The following is a 20,025-nucleotide window of genomic DNA, read 5'->3' on the forward strand; positions in this document are numbered from 1 at the left end:
ATCAAAAAATAAACTTGTAGCCCGCCATTGTTGATGGCAATAATTACTTACACTATAAAATCAGTCGCACCCAAGCGCCAGCAGAGGGCAGCAAAACTCCGCAAAACACAATTAACAAGTGTGCCTTTCACTCCTCTGTCATTTAAATCTGTCTGAGCTGGGCCAAGTGCGTTAATTGCGTCAAATTTTTTAACGGGATTAATTTAAAAAATTAATTAACGCCCGTTAACGCGATAATTTTGACAGCCCTATTTAAAACTGATCTTACAGTCGTAAATCCATTACTGTAATGCGTCCATGAAAACATTTGATGTTTTCACGTCAATAATTGGGGTCTATATATGGCGGAAAACACTCAGGTGACTTGAAGTTTCGCTCTGAGACCCCCAATTTGGCCAACTTTCAAAATTGCCCAATATGCATGTGTGATACATCATTGGAAAGCTGAAAATCTCAATTTTCTAGGGGAAGGAAAATTTTGAACAGGAGGGCATTTTTGAAAAACAAAACAAAACAGCGAAACCCTATCTGGAGGTGAGAGCACGCGAGAGCAGAATTAAAGACGCCATGACTTTAACGAGATATAGCATACATGTTACATGGAGTTTTTGGATTGAAACGAGGTATCACTGAGTGTCAAGACATTGCTGTGAATGGCCACAGCTGGATTTTTTTGCGATTTTATGGGTGAAACGTGATAATACAACAAGCGTCGCAATGCATAAATCGCAGACATCAAGGAGTGGTCGAGATTTTCTTTTTTATATATTTACCCTTTTAAACTTTTTTTTTTTTTTCTTTCTTTGATTGGATCGGTTATTTATCATCTAAAAAATTGCGGAAAATGTAAGTGTAACGAAAAAAATACAATTTAGCGATAGTTACGAGGTAGATATCCGCGACTGCTTTACAGACGCCAATTTTTTTATCGTGACATAATTTGTTTAAAAGGTTAAAATATGCAAGTGAATAATTTTTTAAAGTCGTTTTTTTTTTTTTTTTTACTAAATATTAGACCTCAATGATTCTAAGCTAAAAATTACAGACATTTCGAATAATAAATATACTTACCTTCTTTTTATGGCTAGGTTGAAACAAAAGCTGTTGCGCGACATCTGTAAACGGTTTTACAGGGTAAAACAGACAAATTAAAAACAGTTTGGGGGCTGATTGAGCCATGAATCTTCTATGGCAGCATATAGACATATTGTTCTATCAAACACAACAGTTGTTTTGGCTTAAAATACAGCAATTTCTTATAAAGAGGAGTGCAAGAGCAGAAACTGCTTTTTCAGTCTTGTCTGTTATATGGCGGAAAACACTCAGGTGACTTGAAGTTCCGCTCTGAGACCCCCAGTTTGGCCAAATTTAAAAACTGTCCGATATGCATGTGTGATACATCATTGGAAAGCTTAAAATCTCAATTTTCTGGGGGAAGAAAAATTTTGAAGAGGAGGGCATTTAAAAAAAAAATTAAACAGCAAAACTATCTGGAGGTGAGAGCACGCGAGAGCAGAAATACAGACGCCATGACTTTAACGAGATATTATCGCGTACTTACCTTGTTTAGATCCAAAAACTCCATGTAGCATGTATCACCGAGTGTCAAGACACAGCTGTGAATGGCTACAGCTGGATTTTTTGGGGATTTTATGGGTGAAACATGTTAATATAACAAGGGTTGCATGTTAATATAACAAGGTTTGCAGAAATCGCTGACATCAAGGAGTGGTCGAGTTTTTTTTTTTTTTCAATTTTTCTTTGAAAATATCGCGGAAAATGCGACAGTAACGAAAAAATACAATTAAGCGATACTTATGAAATAGACATACGTGACTTTTTTACAGACGCCAATTTTTTCATTGTGACGTAATTTTTTTAAAAGGTTAAAATATGCGAGTGAATAATTTTTTTTAAATGTTTTTTTTTTAAAACGAAATACAGTATAAGACATCAATTAATGATTCTAATACGATCACTTTTTTTTACGGCCAGGTTGAAACAAAAGTGGTTGCGCGACGTCTGTAAACGGGTTTACAGAGTAAAACGGACAAATTAAAAATAGTCCGGGGGCTTATTGCGCCATGAATCTGCTATGGCAGCATACATATTGTTCCATGAGACACAACAGTTATTTTGTCTTAAAATACAGCAGTTTATTTTAAAGAAGGGTGCAAGAGCAGAAACTGCTTTTCCAGTCTTGTCTGTGTTTTCCGCCATATGTAACTGTTGTATTTGAAGCCAAAAGAACTGTTGTGTTTCATAGAACAATATGTCTATATGCTGTCATAGCAGACTCATGGCCCATCAAGCCCCCAAACTAATTTGAATTTGTCAGTTTTACCCTGGAAACCCCCGTTTACAGACGTTGCGCAACTGCTTTTGTTTTAACCCAGCCATTAAAAAAGGTAAGTAATTATATTTATTATTCGAAATGTCTGTCATTTTCAGCTAAGAATCATTAATTGATGTCTAACATTTAAAAATATATATATATTTTTAAACGACTTTAAAAAATTATTCCTTCACATATTTTAAACTTTTAAACAAATTACGTCACGATAAAAAAAAATGGCGTCTGTAAGTATGTCCCGGATATGTACCTCATAACTATCACTTAATTGTATTTTTTTCGTTACTGTCGTATTTTCCCCAAAATTTTAGATGATAAATAATCGGTCCAAACAAAGAAAAATTGGGGGGCGGGGGGGCGTTTAAAAGTGTAAATATATGAAAATGAAAATCTCGACAACTCCTTACGCTCTGCGATTTCTGCATCGCGACCCTTGTTATATTACCATGTTTCACCTATAAAAACCCCCAAAAATCCGGCTGTGGCCATTCACAGCTGTGTTTTGACACTCGTGACACATGCTACATGGAGTTTTGGGATCGGAAAGAGGTAAGTACACCATAATATCTTGTAAAAATCATGGAGTCTTTAATAATGCTCTCACCTCCAGTTCGTGTTTTACTGTTTAAAAAATGTTTTTTTTAAAAAATGCCCTCCTGTTCCAATTTTTTCTTCCCCCAGAAAATTGAGATTTTAAGCTTTCCATTGATGTATCACACATGCATATAGGACAATTTCGAAATTTGGTCAAATTGAGGGGTCTCAAAGCGGAACTTCACGACACTGGAGTGTTTCCCGCCATATATAATTACATTTTTGTATTGCGAGAAAATACCTTTACTTTTCACTTGTAAATTAATTTAAAGCAAGTACTTTTATACTTGAGTAATTTTTTTTCTTAGATACTTTTACTTCAGTATTTTCTTGGCACCTGTGTCTGTACTTTTACTGAAGTAAAAACAAAAATGAGTACTTCGTACACCACTGCTGAAACGTGGGCTTTAGCAAAGAATGAGTTAAAAATGAAAAATCCCCTGAGCATGCGCAGTGGGAGATCTTCCCGTCTTTATGACGTCACTTGACAGGCCAAATTCAGGAAGTGAATTCTCTCGCTTGTTGTTTTGTGTTCGTCTCCCCCCCGAACAAAGTTGACACAGACGCGGGGCACGAAATGGCGACATTTATTTCCGTGCCGCTTAAAAAGTCTTCAGACGTGGACTTGGTCAAACCGCTGTCGAAATACGTGACGTCCACGTACCCGGCGGGCGACGAGCAGGCGGAGTACATCCGAGCCGTGGAGGAGCTCAACAAGCTTCGGCGGAGCGCGCTTGGAAGGCCCTTGGACAAACACGAGAGCTCCCTGGAGATTCTTCTCAGGTAAATAGAGGAGATACGCGTAGTATTAAAACCGTGTGTCGGGAGCGGAGCGGTCGCCATTTTCCATTTGGAAATGCTGCTTCGTCTCGCCGCACCCTCAGACTGACGCTCGCTTTAGCAGCGTTAGCTTAGCCGGCTAAGCTAAAGTAGCCCCAGGCTAAGTGGGATTACAAGGCTGGAAAGTTTCCAAACATTGTTGGAATGATTGTTTAGGACAATTATTTCTGTCGGTTGTCACGAAGAGAGCAGAATAGGAGAAGTACACGCTTGAACGCATTTGAAATGCTAGATCATGTCACGTGACCATAACAGATCGCCTTGGCTAATATTGAACTCACATGATTTAAAACGCTTTAAGAAAAAAATCTGGGGAGGAAAAAAGCACGTTCATTCTATAAATCACGTTTTTAATAAAGAAAAAAAGAATGCTTTTATTTTGACGAAATGCATTTCCCCCTCGATGGAAGAACGGATAACCTTGGTTTCAATATGAAAGATTTATTTTACAAAATATTTACTTATCAAGCGTTTTATACAAGTATGACTTTAAACATTAAATTTTTTTCCCCACTTAAATCTCGAGGTTTTTTTTCTCAAAAATGGTTTAACTCTTGATTTTGTACTTCATCAAGATTTTCGATTTAAAATAATTTACCGTATTGGCCCGAATATAAGACGGCCCTGATTATAAGATGACCCCCTCTTTTTCAAGACTTAAGTTTGAAAAAAGACTTTTTGAACACCAAATTAATTTTTATCCAGAAAATACCATACATCCGAAACAAATGTTTATAACAATTTATTTGAGAGAAAAAGCATGTTATTTTGCCTCATTCAAATCTTTATATTTGAACATTTAAATATGTAAATTCAAGTGCAATCAAATTCGTAAATGAATGGCGTCTGGTTTTTGAAATGTAGATAAACCAATCTATTGTGATAAAACAACAAAATTGCAATAACTGCATTAACCATCAAAGTGAAGTCTAACTGTAGTCTTGAAACAAATCTGAATAAGGAAAAACATTGCAATAAAATAATGCAAACTGGTTAAACTTGGGGGTCGCTGAGATCTGTCATGACCAGTGTTGGGCACGTTACTTTAAAAAAGTAATTAGTTACATTACTCACTACTTCTTCCAAAAAGTGAGTTAGTAACTGAATTACTCTATAGTAAAAGTAACTAGTCACCAGGGAAAGTAACTATTTCCGTTACTTTAAAAAGAACTTGTATGTCAAAGAATTTGAAATTTTCTGAGCAGTATTCGGGTCAGTGGAATAGAGAAGAACAGACAGGTAGTTAACTTGTTAGGTGCTTCAGCAGATTTGAATTGCTTACCACAAATGTCGACAAAAGCTTTGCCCCGGGACATAAATGACACATTACATGCAGGTTCTTTCCTTTAATTTCGACAAACTTGAAATAGTGTCTATATCTCCACCTCTTCTGAATGCTCTGCCATCCCGACCCTGTGCATCTGTTTTGCGTGTGTGTGTTTGCCGCACCCGCTGTTCCGGTTTGCTTGTGAAATCACCGGCTCTGATTGGCTTATCACGACACATGACTCTAACCCTCAGCCAATCACAATCACTTCCATCGCATCTCTCGAGGGGCATTCAGGTAGGCTTGTTTCCCAACAATTCACGTCACCTTCAAAGCGTCTGCCGTCCTCAAGATGGAAGCAGAATTATTGCTGGCTGACAGTGGGAGATGGGAACGTGGCTAGCATCAGGTGTAGCAAACACAGAAACGTTACCAAACTTTGGAAAGCATTGTCTAATTGAATGAGCAGGGACAAACAGCTTGGAGTCAGAAGTACGTGCGCTATTCTCGAACCTGAACGCACCCCAAGTCTTGGATGACAAATCAACAGAGCAGAGAGTCGACTCGACACGGCTGGTAGTTTCTTCAATTTATTCAGAGTAAGTAACGCACCTCTTTTGACCGTCAGTTACGGTAACTGCACTGTAACGGCGGAAAAAGTAATTAGATAGATTACCCCGTTACTGAAAAAATAACGCCGTTACGTAACGGCGTTATTTATAACAGCGTTACTCCCAACACTGGTCATGACAGAACATCGCTTCAATTATATCTGTGGCCATCTAGCGTCGTGAATGGATATAATGTCTAGACCGCGATTATAAGACGACCCCGTCTTTTTCAGTCTTATTTCAATGCAAAAAACACAGTCTTATATTCGGGCCAATACGGTACTTTACTTTCCATTTCTTCACTTGAGTATATATCTGTTCATTTTACATCGTTGTTTTTGTTCTCGTAACTGTGTTATCTACAGTACTGCTTTTGTACAAGGACTTTTCTTCCATTTTTTCGTCTAGGTATGGGCTGGCACTAGGGTGCCTTCTGGGTTTCCCCCCCGTTTGTTACGGCAAATATAAACGGTATGATTTCGAAGTTAGAGGCACTTGTGCTCAAGACGTTTTGGTGGACTGTCCTGGCTAGCCAGCGTTTTTCTTAGCTTTCCTTAATAAATGTATTTATCTTAAGTAATTGTTGCTTTCTTTTTGTTCCTTAGTTCAGGGGTCCCCAACCTATTCCACTAAGGCACACTGTGGGTGCAGGATTTCATTCTTACCAAACAAGATGACAACACTTTTTCCCCAATCTGGTGTTTTACAAGTGCAATCAGTTGATTGCAGTCAGGTGTGGCTTGTTTTAGCAGAAGCCTCATTGGTTCAACTGTCTCTGCTGGATCGGCTGGAACAAAAACCAGGACCCACAGTGTGCCTTGAGGACTGGGTTGAAAACCCCTGCCTTAGTTGTATGTCGTCATCTCCTTTTTGTTAAGAATAAAAGAACCGGTAAAAGGGAAAAAAAATCCCCTTTTTTCCCTTCAGAATTTATTTAAAATAATGTTGAAATATGACTTAATACATGGCTTATTCACCAAATTATCTTAATCTTTTATTGAGTGGTTATTTTTTTCTGTTTTCTTTTGACAATTTTTTTTTTTTTTTTACAGTTTTGGCAAAATGCAGCATACGTTTGATTACAAGACCACCCATAGAGTGGGCTCCTGAGCTACTCGCTTTGTTGTTATAGAAACTCAACTACTACAACATTATTCGTGGACAGATCAGAATCAAATTTGGTCAGAGCCTGATTTGACATTTCTTTTTGCCTTAGGGTTGATTAATCAATTGCGGACTTATTGTTGCCTTTAGTGCCGTGTTAGTAAATATTATATTTTGAGTCAGGCAGTTGTAGTTAAATTTAAACTGGTTCTTTCCAGGAAGTTCTCATTTTATCAGTGGTTTACGACGCGTTGTATAAGAAAAAATCGCTAGAAGATGTTTAGTAATGCATTCCATGCTCAAACCAAAATATCACTTTAACGAATCCTGTAAATGTATGGTTAATATTTAAGTAACAAACAAGTTAGTAGCAGGAACAGATTAAAGGCATTAGAGGACGGACTTTATTTGTTATTGTGGTATGCCCAAGTGAAAACTCAGAATAGAGTAGCCCTTTATTGTCATTATACAATTGTACAATGAAATTGTGGAGCATCTCCCTTTCCAGTGCATGATAAGTTAAAATCTCAAAAGCGATTTGCAAGTATAAAATCTACCATAAATAAATATATATATATATAAAATGTGGATGAGATAGTCCTATGTTAAAGCAGTGTAACTAATGGAAGTAAGTAGTAGCAGTTGGCAGTGAAGGCATTGAATATTGCACGTAGTGAGTATTGCAAGTTAATATTGCACTTAGTAAGTGTTGCACATAGAATATTACAAGAGGAGGATCACAACAAGACATAATATTTCATTATATTCAGTGATAGGTAGTAGGCCTGAACGATATTGGAAAAAACTATTGTAGCGATTTTTTTGAGGTGTGCAATATATTGCGATATGATATTGCGATATTAAAAAATATATATACATATATATCTTTTTTTAAGAAATTTTCACTAGATGACTTGAATAGCTGTTTGGAAATACTTTGCATGACACACCGTGACCACAGTGTATTCATACAATACCGTTTCATTTGTGAATGATTAAAATTGCTGTATGAAGGGATCCAGGAAGCCATGTCTGCACAAAATAGATAATTTATTGAACATAATATTTGACACTTCAACATCAGCAAATGCATTAAATGACAAATAAAAGAGCAGATGCATTAGTCCCTTAAGTTTTTGACAAAATATAACAATAAATAAAAACTTCTGTAAAATAACAACAAAGTGTGTAAACATATTTGAACAAAAATATTAAATATGACAAATAAGAGTTGTTCACAAACTATAACAATAAATAAAAACCTCAGTAAAACAATAAAGTTGTCAACATATTTGAACTTAAATATTAAATCTGTCAAATAAAAGTGCAAGTGCATTAGTCCCCTGAGTTGTTTACACAAAATATAACAATATAAAACTGCAAAACAGCAACAAAGTTGTAAAAATATTTAAACAAAAATATTAAGTATCAAAACTTTATGTGCAGCTGTACTATATATAGTTATTTGAAAAATACGATTTACAATTAATTTAAATATAAAGGAAACAAACTCGATTGAACTTGTAAATAATTGAACTGAATAACTGCAAATAACTGTGATGAATAACAGAACCATTTTAACTCCCAAATTTCCTGCCTTTCTGATAGCTGTCACATGAATAAAAATTCATTCAAAAGACATTCCTGCAGCTGTGTTATGTATTTGTCTGCATATCGTCCACCTTCCTTGCTCAGCAATTCTCAACTGGGTCTCATAGGTTTTTGGCCAAGACTACTAGTTTATCCACCATTGCAGGCTTGAAACTAGAACGTTGGCACGTAACAATGTTCCCACCTGTACTAAAAAGACTCTGATGGGAAGCTCGTAGCAGGAATGCATAGATACCTGCGTTTTAAATGGTCCCACGTGTTCAACGGATTACTTCTTGTTGAGGCAACCACGGTGAGGCACTGTCGACAGGGCTGTTTTTTGTTCCTTATATTCTTGTCGATAGCCAAAATACTTCCAAAACTCCTTTTGGAGACAGTCTTCCCTAGCTTGCTTGCAACGTGTTGCTTGCTTGCTTTCACTTTGAAAATGGCCCCTCCTCCCTCCGCTCAGCTGTTCGGCCCCTCCTCCCTCCACTCCGCTGTAGAAGGGGAGGGGGAGGAGCCGATGACTGCGAGCTGGAGGGAATGAGAGGCTGTGCGCTCTCCTTCCCGCTCCTTCTTCAAAACAAACGTTTGTGGATTAAAAAAAATGAAATGGAAAAAACTATCGCACGTCCTTGCGATGGGACTATTGCGCATGCGCACATCGCGATGGCGATGTTTAAACGATATATCGTTCAGTCCTAATAGGTAGATAATGCAAATTGTCGGAATGCCGCACAGCAGAGAAAGAGAGGTGCAATGTGCAGCCCGGTAGACGAGTTCTGTGAGGGATTTGCAGTTTCACAGTCCAATGGCTTCGGAAATAAAATTGTTTCTGAACCTGGTGGTCCTGCACCGCACGCTGCAAAACCTCTCACCAAAGGCCAGATGGGTAAACAGTTCGTGATGTGGGTGAAATAGGCATGTGACGGTATGAGATTCTGACGGAATGATAACTTTAAGCCAAAATATCACGGTTTCACGGTATTGCAATTACAGCATTTAAATGTGTTACTTTAAGATATATGGATGTGAAAATTTTTTTTTTTAATTCATTGAACAGGCTTTTTATTTTTCAAAACTTATTAGCAAATTGGAACGTAATTATAATGTTAAAATGATTTTTTTAAAAAGTAACAAAATTTTCCAAATAAAAATAAATGCTGTCCTTTAGGTGAGCCTAAACCCACAGCCACAGCTCAACATTATTACCGTCAGAACAAAAATAATTGAATTATTTTCCATGAAAAGCATGTGTGTATGACTCGTATCATGTTCACATTATACACACTCTATCTCAACCAAGACAGTTGCCAGAGTGAAAAAAAACACGTTTTACCACCGCTAGACACACTAAACACTAGGGTCGTGCGCCCCACAATTCGATTCGATTATGATTCAGGGTGCTACGATTTGATTATTGGACGATGATCACGATTATCACAATTATCGATGCATCATACATTACTAGTAGCCAAACAAATTTATGTCCTTTATTTATTTAAAATATCCTAATCATTTAACAGGAACGATGGAAACATGCCCATACAACAAAAAGCTGACCTTAAGCTGCGTTTTTATTTTATTTATCTCTTTTTTTTTTTTTTTTTTACAAGAAAGTGCAAAAAACTTAACCATTTTAAAGGCAGTACTTATTTCTCTCAACACTACAATAACATTTATGTGCACAGGTGGAATGAATTCCACATTTTCTGGAAACAAAGTATCTTTAGAAATTCTTTTAACCAATATACTTTGTTTTCACACTATTTATTTCACACTGTACTATTTCGCATGTTTTTAGTGTTACCGCTGTATTTAATCATGGTTTTACACGTTCTGCTTATGAAATACACGTTAGCTAATTAGCTTAGCGCTCGGCGCTAACTGTTAAGATCTCAAGAACAACAACAATAAAGGCTAAACAGTACAAGAGGGTTCATGTACTCACCTCTTATAGACGCACAAGGGTGTTAGCAACACACTCAGGACATTTTTTCAATTGACATGACTTGAAACTACTGCTGGACATCTAAAAGACAAGGAGCAACGAACTCTCTTCTTCCCCTCTCGCTCTAAAAAATAACTGGCCGGGTCCCTGCCTGTCTAATACACAAATTTATTTTCCAGTCTTTTGAAAACTCTCGTAGCTGGTGGGTTAATGACAGTGTTTACTCACCTTGAATTTTGTATAAATGCAAAATCATATTGGCGGTATTGCCTCCTCGGCAGCCACCCTCCACAAACATGTTTTACATGTCGTTTGGCCCTCCTCCTCTAAGCCGCGGGCATAACTTTTCTGTAACTGAAGTATTCCCAAACCAGTGATTTTGTTTTCTTCGATTGGGGTAAAATATTCAGGAGTTTTTACCTCCTCCAGCCATCGTGGAGCACAGCTGACTCACTTACACTGGGCAACAACTGGTGGGGGAGGATTGAGCCTTGCAGCTGCAAGCGAAGGATTTCTCCATGCATATTTGGGACAAAAAAATAGCTAATACCGTAGGGACGGTATGATGTAAAAACTTTGCGGTTTTGAAACCTTGACGTTTTCTTACCACGGTACACCTAGAAACTGGTAATTGGCACATTTAAAGGTGAGAGGGGTCACTAATTGGGCTACAGATTATTAGGTAATCGATTAATTTATCAGTTAGCTCGAATAATCAAGTAATCGAATTAAGAACATTTAATGTGTTGCAGAGCATATTTTAGGATATGTTAAACAAATTAACAAGCATTAAAGTGCCTGTAACACGAAAAAGCATGTTTATGAATCATAATACACGCGGTATTTTATGCCCCTGAATGATATGGGCCGCTTGGATGTGTGTGGAAGCGATCGCTATTTTTATTTAGTTTTTTTAATCCCGCGCCATGAAAATGAGTGACTTCCGGCTTCGGTCTTGCATTGAGGAGGAGGGCGCTGTGACGTGTACGGTAGAAGACGTCCTCTTCACGCTACAGTGTACTGTTGTGTATGAGGACGAAGGATTCAGCTGATTTTGCGGATTAATACGTTTATTTTTCGCATCACGCCAGCCAAACGGCTGCAGAAAAATCATTCTGTATGAGGGAGAGGCGTATGCGCCTTTTTGGAGTTTCAAAAGGTTCCCATTCACCGTGGATATTTACTGTGGGACCATTGGACTTACGAGGAAGTGAGTAAACATCTTGTTTTGTATTATGTCAAATACGAATACAGCGATTACAAAGTAAACACTACAAACTTCCTTTAAATGAAGGACTACTTACGTTTGATCATTGATAGGCATGTAAAAAGCTCTCCTAATGCTCATTAGCAGCAGCACGTTAGCTGCACAACAACTGCAGCCACCCTCCTCCGGGGAACGAACTGTAAATTGCTCTCCGCCGGGCGGTTTGCCGATCCGCAAAGACAATCGACAACCGGGTCGTCATGTCAAATAATCCAGGATAGTTATGTGTGATTTTCCGCTTCGAAGACTTTGAAACATCACTCGGTTCGGGTTAGCATGTCGGCTAGCTGTCACGCCTTCTGGTTTGTTTACATTCTCCGAAGCCGGGGAAGGGAAATGACATATGTCCGATTTAGGTGTCATAAAATATCGTTCGGGAGGTGCAACAGTAAAGGTGAAGTCGACAGTTTTGACCATTATGGAGTAATTTTGCCATGTCATCCTGAATGAATGCATTTTTATTATTTCATATTCCATTCAGCACAAGACTGTTATTTGTCATGACCATGCCATTTATTTAGCAATTGGGGAAAATACTTGGATAAAAAGAATATTCTGTAAAAATATTGAAGTAAAGAGACAGAAACAATGACATTTTGTCGCTCTCTTCGTAGCGTTTTCCTCGTTGTGAATAGTTCCCCCTCGACGGGCTGACTGGTCCTTCTCAAGCCATTTATATAGCTATTGGGGAAAAATACTTGGATAAAAAGAATATCCTGTAAAAATATTGGAGTAGAGAGACTGAAACAATGACATTTTGCGGCTCTCTTCGTCGCGTTTTCCTCGTTCTGAATAATTCCCCCTCAATGGGCTGAATAGTAAAACCGATGAGCCCAGTCTACCGCTGACATCATCCACCTGTTGGGGATGCTAAAGCCCTATAATGGTAGGCGTGGCTAACCGGCAGATTAAAAGACTAATTTCTCGTCATCTGTGCTTTGCTAAATTGTTGTATATAGTCGAATCGTCTCAAAATATTATTCTAATTCACATAATAATGCCATTTAAGACTTTTTTTCTCGTGTCATATGCTCTTTAATGCTTGCAATGATATTTATTTTGGCTTGCTAAGTTTACACTTTCAAAAGAGTATTAAATGCGAATACAAAATAAAATTCCTGATGGAGTCAAAAACATATGAATATACCTGAGTTTTGCCTCAAACAATATAAAAAAAATAAATGAGCGAAATACAACAAAAGAACAACTGGCTAACTAGCAAACCAAAAATCCCCTAGCTTAAATGCTATAAAATGCTTTTTTTTTTTTTTTTTTAGATAAACAATGCTCTTAAATAAATCATTCAAACACATATTCTCACGAAAAATTGCTAAATATGCTTCTAAACTAAATAAAGAATGCATACACAAACATATTAGGTTGAACAAAAACATGCCTTATGTTGGTCTTAACAGGGAGCAGCTGGAATCAGCCATGTTAGATGAGTTATGGCATATTCACTGTTGCCGCTAAAGGGCAGTTTATCCACCCAAATTGGTGAAGCTAAATGCAACACTTTCAAAAGGTGCTGCCGCCTCCACACCACATAGAGATGCAGTATAGTGTTAGATGATAAAAAAAAATTCTGTATTGTTGTTTTTTCCAAACCTGTTGCACATGCCATACAGATAACCCAAGCATTGTTGTTGGACTTGTTAGCTAGTGACACGCGGGACTCCCCTGACGCTATTTGACAGGTATGTTCTCAGTTTCAGGGGATTATTACGCCACTTCTGCCAAGATGAACAATTTCTAGCATGATAGCATTTTAATCCTAGCTACTTTCATCACAATATTCTTCGCAAAGTGCCCAGTCGAGTGTCACATTTTTGTGTATAACTCAGCTCTAATGTGGGACCATAGTGTGAAATAACGCAGTGGTGCAAACAAATAGACCTTTGCTCATTCTTGTCACTGTGGCAACAACAGCTAGGGAAGGGGGGAGGCAGTGGCGCATTTGTTTACATTGCCATGACAACCATTGTGAACGCTCGGGTCGTCTTTACTCAACCACACCTCAGCTCACAGTCACTCGTCTATCTGCGGCCTTTTGTTTGTTCTGCTCTCGTTGACCAGTGTCCGAACGTGAACTGCACTCAATTTTCCATGTCTGAGGCTGAGCTCATGACTCATAGTTATAGTACTTACTCAAATCTCAGCCAATTATCTCATGCTGATTATACAGCCTCAAGCCTATACACTAGAAATGCTTGTTCACTGGGAAAGTTCACGTCAAAAACGCACATGACGTAATCGACACGTTTGTGGGTTGATAAAAATAATTGGGATTTGCAACTTTCATGGTGATTTTTAGTCAATCTTGCTTGTTTTGTGTGCAGATATTACGACCAACTGTGCGCTGTGGAGCCCAAGTTTCCCTTCAGTGAAAACCAGGTAATTGATGATATGTATGATATGACACGCTGTTGTGTTACGTGACATAACAAGCGGTCTATAAGATGGGGGTGTACACGGTATTCTATGATACAAATAGGAAAGAGAAAGACAAGCAATTTCTAAATTAAAAAGTAAACATTGTTAATTTTTTTATTACACTGTCATGGAAAATCTGTCCATAGACATCATTACATTACATTAGGTTAGGAAGTCTATGATCTATGAAAAATGTTTCCTTCATACAATGAGAATACTTGTATATCAACAGAGGTGGGTAGAGTAGCCAAAAATTCAAAATAATATTACCAAAGTAAAGAAGTCATTCAAAAATGTACTCAAGTACAAGTAAAAAATATTTGGGTAGATTTTTAATTTTTTTCAAAGGTACTTTTTTGTCTCGGCGCAAAGTTTTTTTTCTATATGAACTGTTATTATTATACTGTACGAGAACCTATTACATAACCACATTAGGGCAGTGAAATACAAAAAAAGAACTATTGAATTCTGGCGAGAGAGACAAAAAAATCTCCAAAAATTAAGCATCATTCGTCCAAAGAGCGTGAGTGCCCTCTAGTGGAGAAAACACATTTTCTACTATGAAATTAAAAGGATCATATTACATAGGTTTTCCGTGGTGAATCGGTGCCAAGTAAAAACTGGGAGAGAGGTTAAAATCTGCGCTTTCGAGTAGGGCTGCAGCTATCGATTATTTCAGTAGTCGATTAATCGATGAACCAGTAAGTGAGTAATCGGATAAGGAACACTAAAAATTAAATTACCAGAACTGAGCCTCAAACGGTATAAAAAAAAAAGAGGATCTAAGTACAACAAAAGAAAAATTGGCTAACTTACGCATCAAAGGTCTACTAGCTTAAATGCTATTTTTTTACAATGCTCTTAACAAATGGTTCAAATACATATTACCGCAAAAAACGGCTAAATGTACCTTTTAAACTAAATTATGAATGCATTAAAAACATTAGCCCAAACAAAAATGTAGCCTAATTTGGTCAGGGAACAGCTGGATTCAGCCATCTGAAATGGGTTATGTCATATTCACTGTCGCCACTAGAAGGCAGTGTATCCACCCAAATCAATAAAATGAATGCAAACACTTTCAAAACAAATTATTACAACCCCACTTAAAACGAATACTTGAAGCAGCAAAATTTAATTTGAATCGTTTTTCTAATCGAATTACTCAAGTTAATCGATTAATCGTTGCAGCACTACTTTCGAGTCATATTGATGGCAACTCTCTGTCAAATACCTATTTTTTAAACTGCTTTAAAGCAGGGGTTTTCAACCCAGTCCTCAAGGCACACTGTGGGTCCTGGTTTTTGTTCCAGCCGATCCAGCAGAGACAGTTGAACCAATGAGGCTTCTGCTAAAACAAGCCACACCTGACTGCAATCAACTGATTGCACTTGTAAAACACCAGATTGGGGAAAAAGTGTTGTCATCTTGTTTGGTAAGAATGAAATCCTGCACCCACAGTGTGCCTTAGTGGAATAGGTTGGGGACCCCTGCTTTAAAGAGTCGTGTCCCTTCGTTACAAATCTACTCAAGTGAAAGTAAAAAGTATGGCTTATTAAAATTACTCTTAGAAGGAGCAGTGTTTTCATCAACGATGACAATAACGAAAATATTTCGTCAACGAACACTTTTTTCGTGACGATCACGAGCTAAATACATGTTGAGAGGGAGTAAAACATAACGAGACGAATGCCAGTTTTCGCGTGACGAGAACGAGGAGAAAATGCAAAATCGTTTCCGTCACATTTTCACAATGTGTGACATTTAATCTGTAGCCTGCATGTAGCTGTGTCTGGTTGTGTCACTCGTGACATGCTGCGCCTTCCCCCTTCCCGACTCAGCAGTGTGTCGTATCCAGTCTCCATGCAGGCTTGCAGACACGGTAAGATTTGTTTTCTTGGCCATGGGAGAATATGCAATGTTGCTTTAGCCTTTAGGTCTTTGCTGAGTGATCATCACTCACTAAATGTAACTGGTAGCATTAGCATAGCATTCGCGTTTGCGTTACAATTTGGCTAATGCTGACGGCGAGTGTCCTTTAAACTCTTAGATGTTTTTTTACATCCATCCAAATACACAATGGACAGTTTTTATGTGTAAGGATCCACTAAGGCAGTGTTGTTAAAGGTTTCAATCAATCAAATTTATTTCTATAGACCTTTACAAAAACCTGAAAGGTCCTCAATGTGCTTTACAATCAAGACAAACATGGTTCATGATAAATAAAAGGCAGGAAAGTATTGTACAATGACATTACAAAAAAAACGAAAACAAAAAAAAACGCATCGCGGTAAAAGTCATAACAGCACAACAAACAATAAAACCGATAAAATCCCCCCAAATTAAAAACCTTTTAGAAATAAAACCAGGCTACCCTAGTCTGGGGAAAATGCGAGTCAAAAAAAGTGCGTCTTTAACAGAGATTTAAAAAGGCCTAGATTCATAATGGTGCGGATTTCAAGGGGAAGGCTATTCCACAACCCGGGAGCCGCAACCGCAAAAGATCGGTCTCCCCACGGTTTAAGTTTCGACCTCAGAACTTGCAAAAGAAGCTGACCGGTAGAACCAAGAGTCCTGCCAGAGTTACGGAGGGTTAAAATTTTCGATAAATAAAAAGGAGCCTGGCCATTAATATAATAAAAAAAAAAAAAAAACAGTGCAAGTTTGAAATCAATTATAAAATGGACTGGAAGCCAGTGTAGCGATGATAGCACGGGGGTAAAATGTTCACCTCTAGGTGTAACGGTTAAAAATCGAGCAGCAGCATTTTGAACAAGTCGCAGACGAGAAAGAGAACTTGGGAAGTCCTCCTTGGGAACTATTTCGAATGAACATCGACAGACGAGCACATTTTGTAGCATCTACAAGGACAACGCCAGCTTGGTGATAATACACACTCAGCAGGAAAACAGTGAATTATTTTCAATGAATTATACTAGTGATTAGGCCTGAACGATATTGGGAAAAACTATTGCTGCGATTTTTTTTGGGTTAGCGATATATTGCGATATTATATTGCGATATTTAAAAAAAATTATATATATTTTTTTCAAGATATTTTCACAAGATGACTTAAATAGCTGTTTGGAAAGACTTTAGATCACCACAGTGTACAGTCATCCCTTGTTTTTCGCGGTTAATGGGGACCAGAACCCGCCGCGATAAGTGAAAAACCGCAAAGTAGCCCACCCCCCCATTTAATTTTTTTTTGTGTGTGTGTGTTTTTTGTGCCCAATGTATTTATTCAGATTTAGCATTGGAAAGAGATACATACAGGTTGACCCAAAAAAAAGTTTACACTCAGTTGACTGCTTGTTTAAAAGCCATTAAAACATATCTAAATAGGTTGTCATGCTTAAGTGATTCATTAAGGTCACTCAATGCAGCTGGTAATCTCTCGTCTCTACAATTCCTGTGCTTCTGCTGAAAATAAAGAAAACTTTAGCTGTACCTGAATTGCTGCGTGCCGGTCTGACACCTACTGAGATTGCAGCAAATCTGAGAATATCCAGATGTGCAGTCTACAAAGTTAAAAAGAAGCTGAAAGATATTGGAACAGCCTCACGAAAACCTGGGTCTGGAAGTGCCGATCTGTGCGGACCATAAAGTTGATTGACAAGGTGATATGTGGCCACCCCAGAGTCCAGATCTCAATCCCCTGGATTATAGCATATGGGCAACTGTGGAGGACAGTGCCTGTAAGAAGCCACAAACTTCTGTGGCAGCCTTGGAGAGGTCCATTGTTAGATCTTGGGAAAAGATGACAGCATCCTACATAAAGAAGCGTTCCGCAGGCGCCTGGAGGCTGTTGTGACACTTAAGGGGGGACACATTGAAAAATAGAGTGTACTGTGCATGTTCTTTACAATAATGTATAATTTGTGATTCAATTCTAATTCTAAACTGAATAAACATGGCATTTAAGTTGTATTATGGCAGTGTAAACTTTTTTTTGGGTCACCGTGTATAAGACATGTTTTTTTCTCACTCCCCCCCCAAGTGATTTTAAAAATGTATATAAATAAATGGTTTTTAAGCACTTCAAATTTCATAATTATGATAAGTTTTAAACATAACTGTCCAACCAAATCATTTTTGAACAAGAATAAAGTACTGTAGCAGATAAATGCTTGGCTTTATTAAATGCTTCTGTTTATCTACTTTAGCTGTGACCGTTGAAGTGACATGTAGAAATTTCAAACTCCTCATGATCACTTCTGGCATTTAAATGTCGTCCCCACAGTACACACATTCATTCCAGCGCGGCTTCCTTGCAACTGTTTAACAAGTTAAACGATGATTGACAGATGCCCGTGTGAAGTCTGCTTCTTTGGCCAGATCAAAGCCATTGTTGTGCAGCAGTGACTGAGAGGATCAAAAGGCTGGGAGAGGGAGGGTAGGAGGCTGTGCACAGACCAGAAAGTGAGGCGTATGTGGATCAAAAAAAGAAAAACTATCGCACGTGCTTGCGATGGGACTATTGCGCACACGCACATTGCGATGGCGATGTTTAAACGATATATCGTTCAGGCTTACTAGTGATGCACGATAATACATTTTTCAACCGATACCGATAACCGATAATGTCAAGCCGATAATTCTATTAAAAGATTTATGAAAAATTTTAAAGTATACACAAGAGAAAATATTACTGTGCAAAAATATAATTTATTGCTCTTTTTTTCAACATAAAATATGAACAAGTAGTCAATTCCAACATCTAAATAATGACAGATTGTCTGACATTGTGTAATGGTAAACTTTTGGCAACAATTACAGAGTAAATACCTAAGTTGCACAAAAATGCCTTTTGAGCGGGAGGCGCAGCACGTCACACGAGTGACACAACCAAACATTGCTATGATGCAGGCTAACTACACATAAAATGTCACATATAGTTAACATGTGACGGAAACTATTGTGCATTTTCGTCTCGTCAGACAAAAGCTGGCAATCGGCTCGTTATGTTTTGGTCTCCCAAAACACGTTTTTAGCTCGTTATTGTCTCGTTATGAAAAAAAGTGTTTATTGACGAAATTGTTTTCGCTATTGTCATTGTTGATGAAAAGAACACTATTACATGCTCAAGTTTTAGTGCCAATAATGGCAATAGACAACTAATTCATTTTGACTTAATCCTTTGTCAAAATGAATCGGCTGTATAGCGTCATCAATGTGAGTTAATATTGACACAATTGTCGTGGAAAATTTTGATAGCAACCTGAAAACGATATATCATTTCTTGGTAGGATCTTATCCATAACCTTTTGGTATACAAAGTACAAATTACCATAACGGTATTTTGTCACCTCCTCCTGTAATAGTGTGTGTTTCTTTTCTCTCCACAGCTGTGCTTAACCTTCACATGGAAAGACGCCTTTGATAAAGGCTCGCTGTTCGGCGGTTCCGTCAAGCTGGGTAAGCGCTTTGACCACGATGACCATTTGTCTTTTATTCGCCGTAAATTGATAACGCCTCATGGCCTTACAGGTTGGGCCAGGTGGATTATTGCGTTAGACAAAAGAGCGCTTTCACTGAAATGTCACGATAATGTCAAACCTCTAGTGAGGCTTCATCATGTACAGATTGCATTTTGCGTTTTGTTTTCTTTCAAGTACAATTCAGTCAGTGATGATCATGCCATCTGTGTTTGACAGCTTTGGCCAGCTTGGGATACGAGAAGACATGCGTGCTGTTCAATGCGGCGGCGCTCGCTAGCCAGATTGCCTCCGAGCAGAATCTGGAAAATGACGAGGGCCTGAAAAACGCCGCCAAATTCTATCAGGTGACTTATCGCTAGTTCTTTACTGTAATAACTAGAGATGGTAACCTATGGGTACCTCAAGATACAATTTGTGATTTAAGGCTCACGATATGGCGATACAACAGTTATCGATACATTGGTCATTGTGGGATATTCTACAAAACTAGTAGACCGTGTTCTGCAATTCCTTCTACGCGGCGAGACGTCCAACACATGCGCATATCGGTTAAAAACGGCGAGTGCTTACT

At 38.1% G+C, this 20,025-nt stretch overlaps 1 protein-coding gene across 2 annotated transcripts in view; it reads left to right on the top strand.

Annotated features, from left to right (window-relative positions):
* Positions 1 to 3,412: 3,412 nt before the first annotated feature.
* Positions 3,413 to 20,025, top strand: part of pdcd6ip (programmed cell death 6 interacting protein) — a 52,484-nt gene continuing 35,871 nt past the window's right edge. For both annotated transcript variants that reach the window (XM_057827933.1, XM_057827934.1), the window contains exons 1-4: positions 3,413 to 3,730; positions 13,920 to 13,974; positions 19,362 to 19,431; positions 19,671 to 19,798. In XM_057827933.1, the coding sequence (XP_057683916.1) occupies positions 3,525 to 3,730; positions 13,920 to 13,974; positions 19,362 to 19,431; positions 19,671 to 19,798 (459 nt within the window). In that variant the 5' untranslated portion in view covers positions 3,413 to 3,524. The remainder of the gene's footprint in view (positions 3,731 to 13,919; positions 13,975 to 19,361; positions 19,432 to 19,670; positions 19,799 to 20,025) is intronic.

The sequence above is a fragment of the Corythoichthys intestinalis genome, chromosome 22, assembly GCF_030265065.1.
Source record: "Corythoichthys intestinalis isolate RoL2023-P3 chromosome 22, ASM3026506v1, whole genome shotgun sequence".
NCBI classification, from domain to species: Eukaryota; Metazoa; Chordata; class Actinopteri; order Syngnathiformes; family Syngnathidae; genus Corythoichthys; species Corythoichthys intestinalis.